This window comes from Cygnus olor, chromosome 20 (assembly GCF_009769625.2).
Source record: "Cygnus olor isolate bCygOlo1 chromosome 20, bCygOlo1.pri.v2, whole genome shotgun sequence".
Lineage (NCBI taxonomy): Eukaryota > Metazoa > Chordata > Aves > Anseriformes > Anatidae > Cygnus > Cygnus olor.
In genome coordinates this window covers 5,820,800-5,839,520 of record NC_049188.1, presented here as the reverse complement: position 1 = coordinate 5,839,520, position 18,721 = coordinate 5,820,800, and the positions used below count along the sequence as shown (strand labels likewise).

The 18,721-nt window shown below is 51.0% G+C and overlaps 3 protein-coding genes and 1 long non-coding RNA gene across 5 annotated transcripts; 2 read left to right on the top strand and 2 right to left on the bottom strand.

Annotated features, from left to right (window-relative positions):
* The first annotated feature begins 2,095 nt into the window (after positions 1-2,095).
* On the top strand, positions 2,096-4,679 carry CHCHD2 (coiled-coil-helix-coiled-coil-helix domain containing 2). Its single transcript, XM_040532161.1, has 4 exons — positions 2,096-2,254; positions 2,796-3,042; positions 3,679-3,838; positions 4,384-4,679. Exons 1-4 carry the CDS (start codon positions 2,205-2,207, stop codon positions 4,392-4,394), a joined length of 468 nt encoding a protein of 155 aa, XP_040388095.1. The 5' UTR covers positions 2,096-2,204; the 3' UTR covers positions 4,395-4,679.
* On the bottom strand, positions 3,050-6,028 carry LOC121057678. The gene is made up of 3 exons (XR_005813885.1): positions 5,751-6,028; positions 5,596-5,673; positions 3,050-3,153 (listed from the first exon to the last, which is right to left on the bottom strand). It is a non-coding gene; the product is annotated as an uncharacterized LOC121057678 (long non-coding RNA).
* An 83-nt stretch (positions 6,029-6,111) lies between these two features.
* PHKG1 (phosphorylase kinase catalytic subunit gamma 1) lies at positions 6,112-12,392 on the top strand. 2 transcript variants are annotated; one of them, XM_040532154.1, is made up of 10 exons: positions 6,112-6,337; positions 7,548-7,671; positions 8,101-8,276; positions 8,639-8,693; positions 9,272-9,337; positions 9,555-9,718; positions 10,175-10,265; positions 11,076-11,229; positions 11,311-11,436; positions 12,070-12,392. In XM_040532154.1, exons 2-10 carry the CDS (start codon positions 7,589-7,591, stop codon positions 12,319-12,321), a joined length of 1,167 nt encoding a protein of 388 aa, XP_040388088.1. In that variant the 5' UTR covers positions 6,112-6,337; positions 7,548-7,588; the 3' UTR covers positions 12,322-12,392. The 2 variants fall into 2 exon arrangements, with proteins under 2 accessions (XP_040388088.1, XP_040388089.1); XM_040532155.1 differs by lacking the exon at positions 6,112-6,337 and adding an exon at positions 6,552-6,729.
* A 750-nt stretch (positions 12,393-13,142) lies between these two features.
* On the bottom strand, positions 13,143-17,965 carry SUMF2 (sulfatase modifying factor 2). Its single transcript, XM_040532156.1, has 9 exons — positions 17,804-17,965; positions 17,293-17,449; positions 16,300-16,414; positions 15,611-15,655; positions 15,221-15,371; positions 14,910-14,965; positions 14,381-14,465; positions 13,692-13,854; positions 13,143-13,343 (listed from the first exon to the last, which is right to left on the bottom strand). Exons 1-9 carry the CDS (start codon positions 17,859-17,861, stop codon positions 13,238-13,240), a joined length of 936 nt encoding a protein of 311 aa, XP_040388090.1. The 5' UTR covers positions 17,862-17,965; the 3' UTR covers positions 13,143-13,237.
* Positions 17,966-18,721: the final 756 nt, after the last annotated feature.

Here is an 18,721-nt window from a genome sequence, read left to right as displayed (position 1 = left end):
AGTTTTCCCAAGGAAGACAGGATGATACAGCACAATGGCAGCATTTATCCCATTAATCCTGCCATTCATGCCTTCATTGTTCTGCAAAACAAAGCTAATTCAAAAGGAAACGTGTTGCAAAACGATTTCAGCGAAAAGAAGGAATCTCTCTGCCATCAAAATGGGAAATTGAAAGATATTCATGAAAAATATTTGAGAAAACCAATTAAAAAGAGCTGTTTGAACCCTAACTAGTTTATAAAGTAAATGATCTCCTGCTCTCTCTTGTGTCTTCTGCTATTAATACAAATAAGGACAGAGGGGCAAGGGGAAAAGTATGGAGGTGTTTGAGACAGAAAGGGCAATGTAAAGAATAACAGATGTACTAAAGTTGCAGGAGAAGAAATAACATAATCTCACATAACTATAGTTTAGCCCTTATAAAAGACACGGTCTAGTCAAAGCTTTTTCTGCATGTGCACCATCGGATGCCGAGGGCTGGGAGCCCCTTGGACATCAGCAAGAGCAGGGCAGAGCTGTGAGCTGTTTGCAGGAGTCCCAGGCCAGCTGCTGGAGAGAAAGTGCCAAAGCTGAAGTGAATGACTTGCTGTCTGCCTGGAGTGCGAGTCCCATAATGCTGCACAGGCATTTGACAAAACCCAAAGCCCAGAGCTGCTTAGAAAGCAGACGAAATGGAAGGAGGCCAAGAATAAGGGAAAGAGAGAGGAGATGTTGTAGATCAGCTCCTGCAGTAATGCCTACAGTCTGAGCTTACGTAGATGCTGCTGCTCTGAATCATGGTGTACTGCTTATATTTATCTCCTAATGATTTTCACGTTTACAGCAACTGCTTTTCTGATGGAAGCTGTGCTTTGGATTACTGTTGCTGTATAAACCAACATTTATAATGCCTACATCAGGTGCAGTCATTGTCATCAGGCAACAGTTACATCCCCTTACGTACGAGATGTTGAAATGACTGCTCTCGGGTAGCCACCACCCTTACACAACTGAAGAAATGGTGAACAAGCCATTTTTTTTTATGTCATGATAATGAAGTGATGATGTTGCTGAGTGACAGTTGCATTTTGTGGATGAATTTGTGCATATTACTATAGCTATAATGAAAGGTGCTTGCTTACAATGGGAAAACGAGTCATTTTAAATTTCCCTTTCTATTGCACCTGAGAGTTTATTAACTCATTAGGTCTAATCCTGTGCATGTTAGTCATCTGGATGCCTTTCATTATTTTCCGTGGGTTTTAGGTATTGGGAAAATAAAGAAAAAACAAATGACTAGTCTGCTAACTGCATTAATAGAGAACAGGTTTCAGTGCAACAGTTGGTCTATCTGTACTGAGGTAGTAAGCTGTAGGGACTGTATTTTAATTATATTCCTATGGAATAACTGCCTTTCTCATTATCCTTAATAAATAATTCATACTTTTCTAAGGCTCCACTAAGGTTCATTATTCACAGCAGAATCCAAAAATCATTTTTGTTTTGTGTAAAGATCTCCCTCCATTTACCCGAGTAGGGGCTCTGCCTTTCATTTTCTTATAACACCCCCGATTTTGTCTTACGGCTAAGCGGTGGAAGGCCTGACGGTATTTACTCTGTCCCAGTTGCTCTTTTTTGCTGTGCCCCCCCATCCCAGGCTGTGCCACACCAGCCTTTTCAGGCCAATTTCACTATTGGGCTCCAGACTCCCAATTTTTTTTTTTTTTTTTTTTAGGAGCAGCCACCTGATGCCCCTATGGCCATAGCCTTCCATGGTGGGGCAACCAGTGACTGCGGTGCCATCGTGACACATCCCACGCTGCACCTCCTGCGTGCGGCACTAACAAACTCAAGTCCTTTATCCCTTTATTCTTTATTACGGCGCCACGAGAGGAAGACACCCCTCAGAAGGTGGTCGGGGCGTCTCGGCACCAAACCCCTGGGCACCCCGAGCCTCCTCCCCTCCACAGGAACCCCAAAGAGCCTCCAGCAGGGAGGCCTCGGGGCGGTGGCGGCCTCCTGGACGCAGGCGGGAGGGAGGAGGCTGAGGGATGGAGGCTGAGGGAGGCTGAGGGAGGCTGAGGGAGGCTGAGGGAGGCTGAGGGAGGCAGGGGGCGTGGCTTTCGGAGGCCACGCCCCCGCCGACGTCGCGGCGGTGACGCCATCACGCCCGGCGGGTGTCGGGTGACCTTGAGCGGCCGCCCCGCAGCCCGCTCCCCGCCGCCATGCCGCGAGGTGGCCGCAGCCGCACGTCCCGCGGGGCGCCCCCCGCCAGGTGAGGGCGGCCGGGGCACGGCCTCCCCTTCCCGGTCCCGTCGCCAGTCCGGGCTCGGCCGGGGGAACGGGGCTTTGTGGGGCCGGGGGGATTTGAGGGGGGAACGGGGCTTTGTGGGGCTGGGGGGGGCGGAACCGGGGCTCTGTGGGGGTCGGGGCTCTGAGGCCGGAGGGCTCCCACCAGGGGTCTCCCCACCACTAGGGGTCTCCCCCAGGCTCTGAGGCCCGCTTTAAGCCGCCCCTTCCAGGCCCTGTCTCGCTTCCCGTGAGCTCTCGCGGTCCCTTGGGTGCTCCTGGCCTTGAAATCTAGAAATAAGGCCGCCGCTGGTCCCTCGGGATGTGGGGTGTGTAAGGCATTGAAAACCAAATAAAAATAATGCTGCCAGCCTCACCCTGCTGTGCACAGATCGTTCCCTGGAACACCGAGTCCGTGCCGTCCACGTGCAGGGCTACACAAGGAGGAATCACCCGCAGGCAGAAGGCCTTGACTTGTTTGGGGTTTGGAGCAATGATGTGGGTTTTTTCTCTTTGTGTCCTTGCAGCCGGGCGCCACAAATGAGAGCAGCGCCGCCGGCACCCGCCGCTCGGGCCCCTGTGCCGGCGGCAGCGCCGGCCTCCGCTGTGGGTGCTCCTGCGCCGAAGCAGCCTGGCCTGATGGCGCAGATGGCCACGACCGCGGCGGGAGTTGCCGTAGGCTCTGCCGTGGGCCACACCATAGGCCACGCGCTCACAGGAGGGTTTGGCGGGGGAAGCAGCTCGGAAGCTGCGAGGCCTGATATCACTTATCAGGTAAGAGAAAGCACAACTGGACGCTGGCTCGTGAGGTGTGGTTAATTTGAGAGGCCAGTTAGGTACAGGCTGAAGTAATTGTTATACGTTGAAAGACTGCACGAGTTCTGGCTGGGGAAAGAAAGGTAACTTTACTGACTCAGTTTCCAAGTTAACTACCACAGTCAACATGTTTGTTTATCTTAAAAATAGTTCAAAGGGACACGAGTGATGTGTGCTTTTGGTATTGGGGACTGTTTCCTACATATATTCTGGTATATGGGTGTTGTTCCCTGCTGTAGTACCCGTGTGACTCAGAGGGGACTCCCATGTGCCCAGTCTGCTGATGATAAGATCTATTGCAGGATCGGTGTCCTGAAGTCACGTTCTGTGCTGCTCAAACATAATTAATGCTGTTGCCTTGCCCAGATGCTGTCCAGAGTTACTTAGTTGTTTGTAACTTATAAAACTGTTCAGAATGTCTGGTGTCACCGCTGGAAACTTTGTACTTCAACCCATTATTTGTTTTCCATTTAAAAAGTAATACATTTTGACAGAAATGCAGGGAAGAAGTACAGAGCAATCAGTACTGAGGGGGCATGGTTTCACGGGCTGGAGCTGTTGAAAAGGTGCTCACAGAGGTGTCTGCCATTTCAGGAACCCCAAGCAGCTCAACCTGCCTACCAGCAGCAGCAGCAGCAGTTTGCTCCTTGCCAGTATGAAATGAAACAATTCCTGGAGTGTGCGCAGAACCAGACTGACCTCAAACTGTGTGAGGGCTTCAGTGAAGTACTGAAGCAGTGCAGGTTTGCTAATGGTAAGCAGTGGTTACCAGACTAAAGGAGCTAATTGCTGCAGTCATTGTGTGGGCATGATGTCCTGTTTTTTCAATTCATTCTATAAAGAATAGGGATTGGTACAAAGCAGCGAGCAGAAGTCAGTTAAAGGGAGTCGTGGTTCTGTTGGCTTTCCTGTTTCGATCCAGTACATGTAGCTAGAGGTGGTGGGGTGGAGGTGGCACGAATTCCTGATGCTTTCATACTAAACTAATGGAAGCCAATTTGGGAGAGTGGTGGCAGCATGCTTCGAGAAGCAGCATAGCATTGCCAGCTTGGTACTGGGGAGTGCTGCTGGTCTGTAGCATGTGACTCAGGCACAACTAACAAACCATTCTGATGTTGTTGGACAGAAGACTGCCAAACACAGGTGGCTGGATGGACTGTTGAAGCCTTCTCTCGAATATGTTCCTTCTTTCCCCTCAGTGTTTGCTGGGACACACATATGTCTACTTTATAGTAGGGGTCTGCAATTTAGGGATCTAAAACTTGTTGTGACTAACTGTGCAACTTCTTATCTTAACAGGTTTAGCTTAAGCCTCCAGAACAAGGTTGCTGAAGACCATCTTAGAAGAACTGACCTACGAATGAAAAAGCTTCAGTGATAGTCTAAAGCTGTCTGATACCTTGTTAGTTTGTATATTCACACTGTTGTCCTTGTGGCTTGATTTCTGCCGTAGCCTCTACATGTGATACAACTTAAACTGCAAACTAATTTAGCACAAAATGGAAAAATTAAGAATAAAGTGGAATGAACTAATGGGGGTCAACTGTTTTGTTGATTGTTGTGTTGAATGTAAGTGAACCAATAAAACTTCTCTCTAGAAGTCCTGTGCTCTAGTGGATTTTGGAATGTGGGGTAGGAGTTGAGTTTTAAGAATAAGCAGGCAAGAACTGAAGTTAGCAGGCTTAGCCTGCTTGCCAGGTACACTGACAGGAAAGGTGCCTGAAGGGCTGGAGCTCCAGGAGTCCAGGAACACCCTTTGGTTCCGTGGTTAGCTGTGCTTGCCAGACACCTCATCCTTGAGCATTTGAGCCCCAAGGGCAGCTTCTGCTCGTCACAATATGTAGTGACAAGGAAGGCAATGGCTGGCCACCATATTCTGCATACAGCAGGTCTCAGTTCCCTTAAAAATTAGCATCATATACTTGTTTGCATTCAAGAGAGTGAGAGACACCTTTCCTCTACTCAGAAAAAATGTGCTAGACCATTACCTGAGCAAGCCTATACAATACCAAGCAGTTCTACTCTTTTAAAATGACATATTACAGTCTTACGTTATTAGACTTGTAGATCCCAATAATACAAGCAGAGGCCATGGGTTTTTCTTCCTCGTATTGGGAGTCTTGAACTGAAATGCAAGAATGTGGCCAAGTTGAGCAAGGGTGATGTGGCCTCTCCTTGCAGCTAGTTTAGAGAAGTAACAAAGCTAGTGGTGCCATGTGGAAGAAAAATCTTTCTTTAAAAAGTACTTACTGATGTGCCTGACAGTGCAAAGCCTCCTTTATCAGAGGGAGTAGCCAGTTCATGTCCTGCTAAAATACCCAGAGCATGCAGTGTAAATACCCTCCTGCACTTCAGCTTGTCATCACGTGCCGCTGAGCTGTTTTGTGAACCCCGTGTGCATGTCTCGAGGACTACGGGTACCAGGATGGAGTGTTCTCATAGGGGGAGTGTGTGGGTGGGAATAAGGCTGTACTGAAACGTGCAATTCTTTTTAAAAAGCCATAGCATTACCTGTTTCTGCTAAGCTGCTTTTGTGCTGTTGTGTATTCTGCCTGGTCCCAAGAGCCTCCCATCTCTGATCTGCGGTTCCTGGAAGTGAAAAGATAAAATTAGCCTTCAGAACAGGGAGGGGCCGCCTCAAATGTGGGGGACAAGGACAAAAATACCTTTTCCCGGGGACACAAGCTGTGCTTCTGATAACAAATCTCGCGTTTCAGTCGTGTTTCTCACCATACTGATAAAAAGAAGGGAAAAATACTCTGGGCCTGGCACTGAGCTGGTGCCGGGTTTGCAGCAGGTTTGGCCCCAGAGCGCAGCTCAGCAGCAGGCAGGGAGATGCGCTCGGGCTTTGGGTAAGGCAGAGCCCTTTCCAGACCCCACCTCCGAGCCTCTCTGAGGAAAATCACGGCGCGGTGTGGCTCGGGGGGGGAACCCTCAGCGCCCCCCCGGTGCCCCCTCCAGCCACGGCACGACCCCTGCCGCCAGCCCCCCGCTGACGGCCCGCCCCGCGGGGCTCACCTCGGCGCCCTTCCCCTTCTCCCCGCGGCCTCAGCGCGGGGCCTCCCCGGGCTCCCCTCAGCTCGGGGCCTTCCCCCGGTTCCCCCCCAGCTCGGACCACGGCCGCCCCCCCGTGCCGAGCCGCCCCCCGCGTTATTTTTGGCCCGGCCCGGCCCGGCCCGGCCCCCCGCCGCCTCCCGCCGGCCCCGCTCCATTTCCGCCCCGATGGCGCTCGGCTGAGGCGGCCGGCGAGGAGGTAACGAGGCGGGGTGGAGGGGGGGGTGCGTGTGTTTATGGGGTGGGGGCGCTCGCCCGGCCCCGATTCCGCTGCCGGTGCTTCGGGACCCCCCCCCCCCGCTCCTGTCCCCCAAACCCCCCGGGAGGAGGCAGCGCCGGCCGGGCCCCCCCGCGCCGAGCTGGGGCCGCAGGGACCCCCCCCCCTTTCCTCCAGCCAGGGCCCTGCCGCTGCGCCTCGCGTTTATAAGTCGTGGTGGCGTTGCTGGGCTTTATAAATTCCATTTAGGGCATTCATAGGTTTATGTATTCCTTTAATTTTCATTAAGGCTCTGTTAGATACCTGCCCCCCCCCGCTTGAGCTCTGACAGCAGGTTCACTGACTGGACCTGCAGCGTCAACCCTCGTAACCAGGTCAGGACAGACATGCTTCAATAATGGGATTTAAACTGCCCCGAGATGGGAGCCAGCCTGCGAGCAGCCCCGCTGCCGTACCGCCGGCTTGTCTCAGAGCGAAGGGCAAAGGAGAACACAGGGTGCCGGGGCTGGAAACCTCGGGTCCGGCTGTAACCACTCAGCCCAAGCTCTGCTCCCAGCTGCTTTCCCTACCAGCATTAGAAAAAGCAGGAACGAGCGGAGGACGTCCTGTTCCCAGTGCTTAGAAAGAGAAACCGGTGAAAATCAGGGCTCGGGACAACCGGTTAATTTCCACGCTGCTATCCCAAAGCTCAAAATATTGCCACATCGCTCCTCCTCCAGCACGGACACAAAAAAAAAACAACACCGAAAACAAAGGACAGCAGCCTTTCAGGCGTTTTTGGGTGTACACGTGCCCCCAAGGAAGCTCATACAGCTCTGTACTGCACTGCAGCTCGGCCCCGGCTGACCCCGCAGCAGTCCCCAGCCTGCCCAACCGTCCCTCATCGCCCACCTCCCCTCCTCAGCCCTTTCCCTTTTAACATTTTTTTCCTACTTTTGCTCAGCCACAGCCTTTTGGACAGCATCATGTCAGAAGTAATCAGGGTGGGGGTCGGAAAAAAAAAAAGTATTTGAAATTATGAGAAGAGGTAGATTTCAATGCTTCGTGGGGTCTTTGGGTTGTGGTGTTATGTTTTTTTTTTTTTTTCCCCTTTTCTTTGAGTGAATGCTGCTGCTGGGGACCTTTGGACCTCACGGTCGCGTGCTGCTGCAGTGCCCTGGCAGCACATGGCTGAGCGCTTTTCTCCTTGCAGCCCTTTCCTGCCCGTGAGCGAACACCAGGCGGGAGCCAGCCATGACGAAGGAGGAAGACCTCCCCGACTGGAGCTCGTCCAAGGAGTTTTATGAAAAATATGAGCCGAAGGAGGTTTTGGGCAGGTAAAGCTTGGTTTTAGCAAACTGCTGTTTTGCCCATTCCGGTACCCGATAGCAAGAGCGTCGCACAGGAATCTGATCTGAACAGAGCCCGTAGCATCACAGGGTTAAAAATAGCAAAGAAGCGTTTTCCATCAGCTCAAAATCTGTCCCACCAAGACGGCATAACAGAGTGAGATGCATTTGTGAAGGAAACACTGTGGTGCATCCATAGAGTTGGGCTGGGCGGGAGCAAGCAGACACTGCCCCAGCTCAGGACCCTTCCCGGGAGCAGTATCACATCCCCAGGGTGGTTGGAGCCCAGGCCATGCTCACACTGTCCCCCTGACAATTAGCAGTTAGAAAGCAATTTGAGCCTGACCTCCCCACAACATCTCAGCATGCTAACGGGGAACAGAAAGCACCCCGTCTTTCCCGTGTTGTCCCTGGCAGGGGGGTGAGCAGCGTCGTCCGTCGGTGCATTCACAAAGCCACGAGGCAGGAGTATGCCGTGAAGATCATCGACATCACGGCGGGCAACATATCCCCCAAGGAGGTGCAGGAGCTGCGGGAAGCCACCGCCAAGGAGATCGACATCCTCCGGAAAGTCTCGGGCCACCCCAACGTCAGTGAGTTGGGGAGGAGGTTTTTCTGCCTCATTTATTCTTCAGCGTGTTCCCAGGAAGGGTTTTGGGATGAAATCCCCAGAAGTCAGACCTCCACGAGCCCCATGGTCCAAGCAGGACACGGGGCACCTGCTCTGAGCAGCCTTTGCTCTATCTCTGCACACACGTACCAGCAGTGCCCAGGCCACCCTGGCTATCTCCCTCCTGTTCTCCCACTCAAAACATTAACAAAGATCACCTCATTAATTTAATTAGCAATTAGATCAGCAATTTTTAGCCCATTATTGGAAAGGAACACGCTATGCATGGGGTATGTGTCAAGGAACATGCCGCACCATGCTCACAGCCCCCATCTTTCATTGCAGTCCAGCTGAAGGACAGCTACGAATCCAGCACCTTCTTCTTCTTGGTGTTTGACCTGTAAGTACCCGCTCGCCCAGCACCGCCAGCTCCCTGAGCCCCGGTTGCCCCCATTTCTCCTTGTTTTCACCCTGCAAACAGCCATCAACCTAAATTCTCCCCAGCGCCTTATGACCCAGAGAGGGCAAAGCAGGGGCATGACCGGGGCTCATGTCAGGTAGAAAAGAGCCAGCTCACTTCAGCCTTGCCCCTATTTCCCCTCCGTCAGCAGCTCAGGTTTCCCTGTAACCTTTGGTGGGAGCCCTCAGGCGTCCCCGCAAGTTATTTATATGCCCAGCAGGACCAGGGCTCGCGTGACGCCACAACTCATGACAGCGGGGCGGCGCGATGGATGTCAGGGTGAGCTGGCACCGGGAGAGCCCTGCCTGGTCCTTCCCAAAGCCTGCCTGCCCGCCCTGGGCACAGCCTTTCCTCCTCCTGCTTGGCATTTTGTGACAATATCTAGTCCTTTTTAACCCTTTTTATTAATGTGTCAGCTTGTCATTTGGTGTAGTGGGGGCCCTGGGGCTGTTACGGGGCAGCGAGCCCCAGGCATTCCTCCCCAGGGGTTTGGGTCTGTTTTTCCCTCCCACGTGCAGGATGAAGAGAGGGGAGCTCTTCGACTACCTCACCGAGAAAGTCACCTTAAGCGAGAAGGAAACCAGGTAAGGCTGAAAACTGTGCTGCAAAAGCAGAGCACAGGTTGAAAGGACAACCTATTTTGCAGCACCCACGAGCAAAATACCCTCCCAGGCTGTCTCCCCACACCTGGCTGTTGAGGTTTTTGCACAGGGGCTGAGCTCCATGGTTCCTGTCCCCATCCCCTGGAGCACAGTGCTGAGGGGCATTGGGACTAGCAGAGGTGCTCTCACCCGTCCCCAGGAAGATCATGCGCGCGCTGCTGGAAGTGATCCAGTACCTCCACTCCATCGACATCGTCCACCGCGACCTGAAGCCGGAGAACATCCTCCTGGACGATGACATGAACATTAAGCTGACGGACTTCGGCTTCTCCTGCCAGCTGCATGAGAATGAGAAGCTCAAAGGTAGGCGTGTGGTGAGGAGGGCGCGATGCCGGGCTGGCCCAGCCACCCCATATTAACACAGTGCCTGCAGTGAGGTAATGGAGCCCCTCCAGCCCCAGTGACTCCAGCCCTTACTCTTTTTGATGATGATGTTGTTGCCCCCTTCGGAAAACCATCCCATTTTTCCACTTTTTTTTCCTGTTGTCCTGTTGACCCACATCACCCCATTCATTAAGTTTTTCCCTCTCCTACCCTGCAAAGAACCAAGTATCCAACAACGGGCATCACCCACCAGCACACCCATCGCTTTCCTCACTTGCATTTTATAATTCATTATAATTCACCAAGAAAAGTCACAAGCAAGGTGCACGCGAGATGCAGTTACTGCCATCACCGTCACTGCAATGATCCCACCCGGATCCAGACACCCCGTGTTGTCTGTGGGTCACTAAGGGGATGCTCTCCCCTGTTTTGCAGAAATCTGTGGCACACCCGGCTACCTAGCCCCCGAAATCCTGCAGTGCTCCATGGATGATGAGCACCAGGGCTATGGGAAGGAAGTGGACATGTGAGTGAGATGCCTGCCCTCCTGCCCTCAGCCCCTGGGGTGCTTCCAAAATGATCATAGTTCAAGGCACAGCAGGAGCTGCTCCTTGCTGGTCAGTGGCTGGGGACCAGCTGTAGGGTTTGTGAGGAGCTGAATGATGCACCAAAAAAACGGGGTTGCAAGGGGCTGGCCTGGCGAGCAGGGAGCTGTGGGAACAGCAGCCTCTAGCTGTGCCCGTGTCCCCAGGGGAGAGCCCAGAGCTGCTGGAGCCCAGCAGGGGCTTTGCCACCCGCTCTGGTGGCTTTGGGCTCAGGTCCGCAGTGGTCAGAGCTGCAGCCAACCACCTGGGACACACAGGGGCATTTCAGCCTCCTTTCAGCTCAGCTACCTCCAACACACCCTGTGGGAGGACACTGTGCCACAGCCTGAGCCAAAACAGCCAAGGTACATCCAGCCTCACTGGTACCTCCAGGTCCCACATCTCCCTCCCCTAAAACAAGACCAAAAAACCCACCAAGTAAGGTGCATGCTTCCAACTCAGCTTCCTCCTGCAGCACTAGGAGAGCAGCCCCACCACCACCACCATCTGCATGACTCAAAAACCCGCTGCTCCCTGTGACCCGTTAGGGCTGATGAGCCCCAGCAACGAGCTCAGCCCCCTCATCAGAACCAAGCAGAGCAGCTTCCTCTTGGTTTTCCAGGCTGCCCAGGCCACCTCCACCCCATTACCCCCTGGCTGAAGGGAGGCACAGAGCCACCCTTTGGGCACGGAGCCAGCTGGGCACCCCATGGGTGCTGCTGAGGCTGGTGTGTCCCCCTGGGTCCCCGCAGGTGGAGCACCGGGGTGATCATGTACACCCTGCTGGCCGGCTCGCCTCCCTTCTGGCACCGCAAGCAGATGCTGATGCTGCGGATGATCATGAACGGGGACTATCAGTTCGGCTCCCCAGAGTGGGACGACCGCTCTGACACCGTCAAGGACCTGGTGGGTGCTCAGGGATGGGAGGACCTGAGGGGGGGAGCAGGTGCCTGGGACACCCTAGGTCGATCCGATGCCCTCCCGCAGATCTCCCGGTTCCTGGTGGTGGACCCCCGGCAGCGGTACACAGCCAGCGAGGCACTGGCACACCCCTTCTTCCAGCAGTACGATGTGGAAGAGGTTCGGCACTTCAGCCCCTTCCGGAAATTCAAGGTGAGGTTGCTGCCGGTGTACCTGGGAACGGCGTAGCCAGAGCCCGGGAGGTGAGCGGTGGGCTGGATTTCCTAGCTAAGGTGGGAGAAACTGGGCATTCAACAAGGCTGGTGGACCGAGGCTTTGTCAGGACGCAGCAGTCAGGTTTGAGATACTTTTCTGAGCACTGTTTCATTTTCTGGTACTTCCTAAGGGCTTTTTCACAGAGGGAGGGGTAAATAAAAAGAGAGAGAAACCTGCCTCAAAAAAAAAAGTTACTTTCAAGGGGAAATCAGTGAATCTGACTTCACACAAATGCATGAAATGATGCAAAGAGTGATAAAACAGGTCAATCCTTTCCCCTCTCCCATAGCTAATTATTAGGACTATGTTATTATGTTAGGGTAAATATTAGGGCAGTGCAAAGGGTATCCAAAATGGCATTAGATGAAACATGCAGGGCTGACGTGGTTTTGATATTAAAATCACATTTGGAGAAAGCTCATACCACTCATATGGAACTAAATAATGGTGCAGGAGCTGGGCTCCCTCCTGACACCCCTGTGCAATAGCAGCAATTTGGGGCATGTTAGCCCTGATCCAGTCCCTGCGTGGGACCTGATCAGCAATTTGCCTGTTCCCCTTGTGCTGCAGGTGATCTGCCTGACCGTCCTGGCATCCGTCCGCATTTACTACCAGTACCGGATGGTCAAAGCGGTGACGCGGGAGCTGGTGGTGCGGGATCCGTACGCCCTGAAGCCCGTCCGCAAGCTGATCGACGCCTGCGCCTTCAGAACCTACCGGCACTGGGTGAAGAAGGGGGAGGCGCAGAACAGAGCCGCTCTCTTCGAGAACACCTGCAAGGCTGTTTTGCTCACCCTGGCAGCAGAGGAAGAGCTGTTTTGATCGCAGCACCTCTGCTGCATAAGCTGGTGGGTTTGCTCAGAGTTAAGGTGAATAAAATGTTTCAAAACCCACCAGTGATTTCTTGTACTTTTTCTTAAAAAATACTGCTGGCCTTAAGTTAGGTGCAAACAGCTGTCAAGGCTGTGGTTTGCCCTGGGGGTATATCCCAGTCTGAGTTTCCTCCAAAATCACTGGAAGGGACCGCTTTGGAGAAGCCATCTCCAGTAGAGCTGCAGCCCAGTGCTGGACCCGTACAGGCTGAGCAGTGCCTGGGACTCCTGCACCATCGGGCTGGGGGACACAGGCAGCCCGCAGCACATTTGTAGCCCTCATGTGCTGGTTATAACATCCAAGCTGGGTTACTGACTTGTGTCATCCACGCACTTGGGAATGGAAACACATGGCTCTGTCACGAAGGGACAGTAAAGGTGCCTCACTGCACCTGGGAAGGCTCAGGGCTGATACAGAGCTGGGATTTCCTGAGGAGATGGGCACTGATGTATGCCAGAGACGTGTCCCCACTGCTTCCTTTGCAGTGGCTGACAGGGACCTGGCATGGGAGGGAACAAGCACTGGCCAGGAAGACAGCAGCAGTGCCTGTGCTGGGCTGGAATCAGAGCAGCTCTGAGCCAGCCCGGTGCATTGGGGTCACATATGTACATCCCTCTACTTGTCTGAAACACACACCAAAAGGAGAGCTGTGATGTCCACAACACAAAGAGGACAGAGACAGAACACCCTGCCTGTCATTCCCAATCACCACTCAGTGCCCAGACATCCCTGCACAGAAATGAGTTTTAGCTGAAAGTACTTATTTTTAATTTTTAAAACTGCGTGGGTTTAATGAAAGTGACTGTCAGGGATTACTGTTCATCTCCACAGGAGAAAACGTCTACAATCTTTCCAAGTGACCTCTTCAGAGCTCAGGTTTGGTCCTGCTTTTCTTGGTGGCGCGATCCAGGATGTCAGCAGCGCAGCGGAAGCTGAGGTTATCAGATGCTGAATCTGGTGTGTTCCCCATTCTCGGATGGAAAAAAGATATCCAGAGTTAGGGAACCTTAATAATTTAATGCTTAAATCATTGAATGTGACCCTGTGTAACAGACTACAAACATCTTCCACTTACCTGAATAATTTCTAGAAAAACATTTAACTATAAATTCTTGATGGAAATTAAAAAATACTTGAGAAGTAATAGGAATGTGTTTACAGCAGTAAAATTTTTAGCAGTATCTGCAGTATGTTTTCCTAAATGCTTCTCAGAAAAACTGAGCGGGAACAGACAGACATCTTCTAAAATAACACCCCCTTCTTATACCACCAAGGAAGAAATCGTTGTGAAGCAGTGCTCAGGCACTGCACAGACCTACCTGGTGGTAACACGAGCTTTATGATTTGCAGACCCATCTGCAGTGTCAATCCAAGAGGCCCCTCTCAGGACGTGCATCTTCTGAGCACGCTGCCTTGAGCGCCCTGGTGCCAGGTACTCTGACGCAGTCCACTCCCAAGTGTTCCCCAGCAAATCGTAGAGCCCTGAGACACAAGAGGTTTTGCACAAGGATTACGGGAGCACATCTGCAGGGGTTGCAAAAGCACTTTTGTGTATGGGAATGGGGTGCAACATCTAAAGTGTCGCTGGAAAAATGTGGTTTAGTGGTGAGACTAGGAACCAGAAGCTCATTACTGTATTGCTAACTAACTGCAGATAGACCTCCAACAAACCTCTCATCTTAAATGTCTCCTCGTTTTTCATCTGCAGGAGGGAATGGCATCTGCTGCCCTCCAGCGTGCCTGGGATTTTCAGATAAATCACACGGCAGTGCAAAATAACTGTTAGTTAAGATCAAGGGATGGTTCGGTGCATTGAAGTGCAGCAGGCGTACATCAGCCAGCTGCGCTAACAACCTTCAATGCTTTTGCTGTACTCATTCCACCAAGATGCTGATGTGATTCCATTTCACATTTGAAACTTCTACAACTATGGGATTTTATACTAGTGCTAAATGGATGTTAGGAAGCAGATGTCACCCCAAAACCATAACCAGGATGAACTCCGTACCATAGTTGTTCTGAGGTGAGAATGCTGCCACTGGTGACACCCCATGATAGCCATCTTCAGCTGTGTCAACCCTTGGGAAATTGCCCTGTGTGAAGAAAGATCACGCTGAGCAAAGAGCCACTGCAGAGAAGAAGAAAAATAACTTTTTCTTTTAAAACAAACCCTGTCACACTCAAATAATGGAAACAGCTCTCCATTACAAATTAACTCTACATGGCATGTGTGTCCAAGAGAGCAAATCACTCATCTAAAGTTCTCCTGAGGGAAAAAAACAACAACACACTTTTCAAAAAAACTTGATGTATGAGTTTTGGGGAGAACTGAAATCCCAGCTTCCCAGGGAAACTAGGCTGAGTCTGTTTCCTCTAACAGTATTTCAGAGTACTCCTCAGGAGCTGATCTTCAGGACTTCGCAGGTAGGTCTGTATTGCTTCCCAGGAGCACGCTCTGACAGCTACACATACACTGCATTCAAGTTAAATGTCACCAAAAGACCTCAGCTGAGATGGGATGATTTGTAGGATCTTACCTGCCACAGGTTTGTACGGTTTGGCTGAAACTTGTTTCCCCAGGGATACAGCCTTTCTGTCAAGGAAGAAGAGACCAGTTACCCCACGAGTCAGCCCTGCGCTGGATCGCCTATTTTTAACCAGGCTTTTGTAACCGTCCTTCTCCTTAAGCCACTGCTTATTCCACTCCCAGGCTGAAAAAGGTCATTCAGCCCCCTAGATTAACCTCTGAAGACATCTTTATATTGAGCTACCCGAGCTTTCACGGATACAGTAAAACAAACTTCGCTTGATGTGGGTTTGGGAAAAGGTCCCAGCCTGTCCTACGTACGCTCCAGTCCTCCCCGTGCAGCGAACTCCCACTCCTCCTCGGCAGGGAGCCTCTTCCCCTTCCACTCGCAGAATGCCTGTGCGTCATTCCAGCTCACATGCAGCACCGGGTGGTCCAGCCTGTCCTTGATGCTGGAGCCAGGACCTGCAGGCTGGGAAGCGTTGCATTGAGCAGATCTTAACTGATTTAAACATTTTTCAACAACAACAACAAAAAAAGAAATAGAAGATAAACCAGACCGAGGGGGAAACCTGTACAAAGGAACCAGATGTGTTTTTTTCCCCCTGTTCAGTCAGTAAGGCTCAGCATACAAAAAGATGTGCGTGCTCCCAGCAGAGCTTGGTTCTGCCCCTGCAGGGAGAGGACTCACCACGCCTGATTTTTGCTCACCTGTCTCCAGAAAGCCTTCTCAATCGGCAGCCACCAAGGGGCAGACTAGAAAAAGAAATGACACTAGATTAAAGCTATACTGGTGACCCCCCTCCCCAGCACCACGCACACTTAACTTGTTCTACAGCGCTAGTTGTCAAGAAGAGCATGTGTTAGTCTGGAAATGGTTAAATGTTGTGGTTTGATCCAGGTTATCACAGGCATTTTAATATTGCTTTTCAACAGAGTAGAGAATCTGCTTTTAAAAGTAAAAACAGATCAAGAAGTCCATGGTATTTATTTATTAATTAAATCCTAAACCAGAAAAAAGTTGTTTGAAACATACTTTGCTCTCTCCCAGCTCACTGGAAGATCTAGAGAGCCAAGTTTGGCAGCATTTGGAGAGGATGTAAACAGAAGAGGCCGTAAACCAATCCAGGCTCAATCCTGCTGTTCAGTTTCAAAAGCAAAACAAGCCCAGGCTAAGGAAAAGAAGCCTTGAGGAAGGCCAGGCTGGGCAGTAGCTGTTACTCAGCAGAAAAGCAATACCTACTGCAATCAGCAAGGTTCTGCCCTCACTGGTTTTGTGCTTACGAGGAGGTCAGACAAAAACATGAGCAGAACCACCATCATTATCATCACTAAGTCATCCCCAGGGGCAACACCCACCTACTAAAACCTCTCAAATTCCAGGTGGGATGCAGATTTACCTCCAGTTTTTGGGTGACTTTTTTTTTCATCTCTTCCGATACGAAATCCTCAAAGACAAAGCTCCAGCCAAATGCTTCTGCTTCTGTTTTGAATTTCTTTTCTCTAACAAACTCCCTGGCATAAACACAACATGCTCAGGCATCTGGGTAAGAGGTCAAGACTCACACCAGCAAATACCACGAGCTGCACATGCAACAAGTCCAGAGCAATGCAAACGTACAGGAGCTAGAGACACCCGGATCTGCAGGGAGTCCCAGCTCCTCGCTGGCACAGCTCCGATGGGTTTGACAGGTAAGGATTTAAACGGCCTGATCTCAATCCCTTCACAGGTCTGATGATTCGGTTTAACATTATGTAAGTAAACTTCTATTGCGCCCTGCTCTGTCGCAAAATGCAACTGCACCAATCAAAAATCCTTGCCACTAAAAGCTGCAGCTGCTATTAGTTAAATGCCCCCAAAACGCAACAAATGTCATGTGCTGCTGACTAACCTCCCCCTGCCTCTGTCCCATTCATTTCTTCATTGTTTTAAGAATGGATTTATTACTGTACGCTGTTGGGCAGCTGCTGGTGTCTGGAAACTATGGCTCTTCTTAACTAAGAAGGGCTCAGCTGGGTAAGTAAAGGCATTTCCCCCAGTATGTTCACCAGTGCTTTGCATGAGAACTTCTATAAAGTACATGGAGGAGTGATCCAGTATTTACAAAGGGAAACTGAACCTACAACAACCTGAAATAGTACAGCCCTATTAGTTACAACAGAGGAGCACATTACATTTGCAAGCTACAGCAGTAAGATCCTTCAGCCTGCACCTGTAACAGTGATTTATTACTGACAGACCTATTTTTTGTGCTAATGGAACTGCTAGGAGCGTGCAAGCGTTACCTTCCAGACCCCAGAAGAAGCTTCCAGACCCCAGAAGACCCATCACCAAGAGCCACGCCCTGCTGGCAGCTCCCCACAGACTAAGTGGATCCAAAACTTTGTCTTACCTGAAATCCCTGTTTGTGACAGGATATTTGTCAATAGCAAACGGCTTCACGGTCACCTCCCTGACGGGCCCTTCTTCATTTCTGTTCTCTGGGGAACTGAATCCCATCTGAAACGTCCCACCAGGGAGCTGCACCATGTTTTCATCTTTTCCATATGCTAAAAGAGTGAAGTAATTCAGTACAAGAACATTAACTTGTAAAAATGAATGCACAGGACAGTATACTTTAATTGCCAAAAAAGTTGCTTTATATACAGGAGATACGGTGCAATATAATAAGTGACTATGATTAGCACATATATATGTGTATTTTTAAATAAGCTATATTTTAAGGTCTCATTTTCAGCATTTCTCTTGGGAAAGGAACAGCTTCAGTCAGGACAAAATCAGCAAATCCCTTAAACTAATCCTTTGCTGCATTTGAAGAAAGGGAACCTGTGCAGTGAAGTGATTTCAAAGCATCCCTGCGAGGCAGACGGACAAACAAGAGCAGCACAAGCTCCGTAACTCACCAAGCAGGGCTTGGCTGCAACCCAACACACAGCAGCAAACCACAAGCGTGAGGCGCATCTCCCTAGGAGCGGTGCCAAGCAGCAGCAGCAGCGGGTGCAGTGCAAACAGAAAAGTGAGTCGGCAGCGGAACCAAAAGGCTTTGACCCAGAAGTGCTCCAGGCTGGGGGAAGTGTTTCCGGGAGGGAAGGGACGCACTTCCCCGCGCCAGCACGCTGCTGCACATGCTGCATGCCAGGCCTGTTGCACCCACTGAGCAGATGCTTTTCCTTTCAGAAAGGAGGAAAAAAAAAAAAAAGGATACTTTCATACCATGTTGATTGCACATGAAAGTTATAAAGTATTTCACCTCCACACATGCCAAGCCTCCTGCTAGCAGTGCCACTGATAAAACCACCACCACTTGAGCATGCTCTTCATGCAAGTTTTGTTTTTAAGACGGTTGCTCATTCAAGTCAGCCACCTGGCTGTGACGAGGGGGGATGAAATAATCCCTCTATCAGCTCTACAGCAAGCTGCCACCTTCAGGCCTACTCTAGGACACAGCCCCAACTTCAGGGTACCTGCCCTGGCAGCCATTCCAGGCAGCTTCCCCTTTCCAGCCACCAGCAAAAATCCCAAGAATCCAGTGACAGCTCTGAGCGAAAGCAGCAGGGACCTGAACACTTGTGCACACACTTTATTTGTCCCCTTGTAACCCAACTTCCCCCTTGCACACACTGGAGACGTTTGCTTTTTAGATGTATCCCACTTGACAGATACCTGTATTTTGACTCCTCAGTCTGGTAATGACAAAGAGGATGATGAGGATTTGGCAGAATCAGCTTAAGACTGCAGTAGGCTGTTTTTCTCCCATGAATTCAATTACCTGCTTAATGGGGTTTTCATTCAGAGTTCTGCCTAGATCTGGTGTAGTGTTA

Excerpts from the sequence above, each read along its gene's own strand:
- PHKG1 (XM_040532154.1), top strand. The coding sequence starts at position 7,589 with ATGACGAAGGAGGAAGACCTCCCCGACTGGAGCTCGTCCAAGGAGTTT. Across the intron at positions 9,719-10,174 it reads TGAGAATGAGAAGCTCAAAG|AAATCTGTGGCACACCCGGC; the intron begins GTAGGCGTGTGG and ends CCTGTTTTGCAG. Across the intron at positions 10,266-11,075 it reads TATGGGAAGGAAGTGGACAT|GTGGAGCACCGGGGTGATCA; the intron begins GTGAGTGAGATG and ends GGGTCCCCGCAG.
- SUMF2 (XM_040532156.1), bottom strand. The coding sequence starts at position 17,861 with ATGCGCCTCACGCTTGTGGTTTGCTGCTGTGTGTTGGGTTGCAGCCAA. Across the intron at positions 15,372-15,610 it reads AGAAGGCTTTCTGGAGACAG|CCTGCAGGTCCTGGCTCCAG; the intron begins GTGAGCAAAAAT and ends AACGCTTCCCAG. Across the intron at positions 13,855-14,380 it reads CTCACCTCAGAACAACTATG|GGCTCTACGATTTGCTGGGG; the intron begins GTACGGAGTTCA and ends CTTGTGTCTCAG.
- CHCHD2 (XM_040532161.1), top strand. The coding sequence starts at position 2,205 with ATGCCGCGAGGTGGCCGCAGCCGCACGTCCCGCGGGGCGCCCCCCGCC. Across the intron at positions 2,255-2,795 it reads CGCGGGGCGCCCCCCGCCAG|CCGGGCGCCACAAATGAGAG; the intron begins GTGAGGGCGGCC and ends GTGTCCTTGCAG. Across the intron at positions 3,043-3,678 it reads GGCCTGATATCACTTATCAG|GAACCCCAAGCAGCTCAACC; the intron begins GTAAGAGAAAGC and ends CTGCCATTTCAG.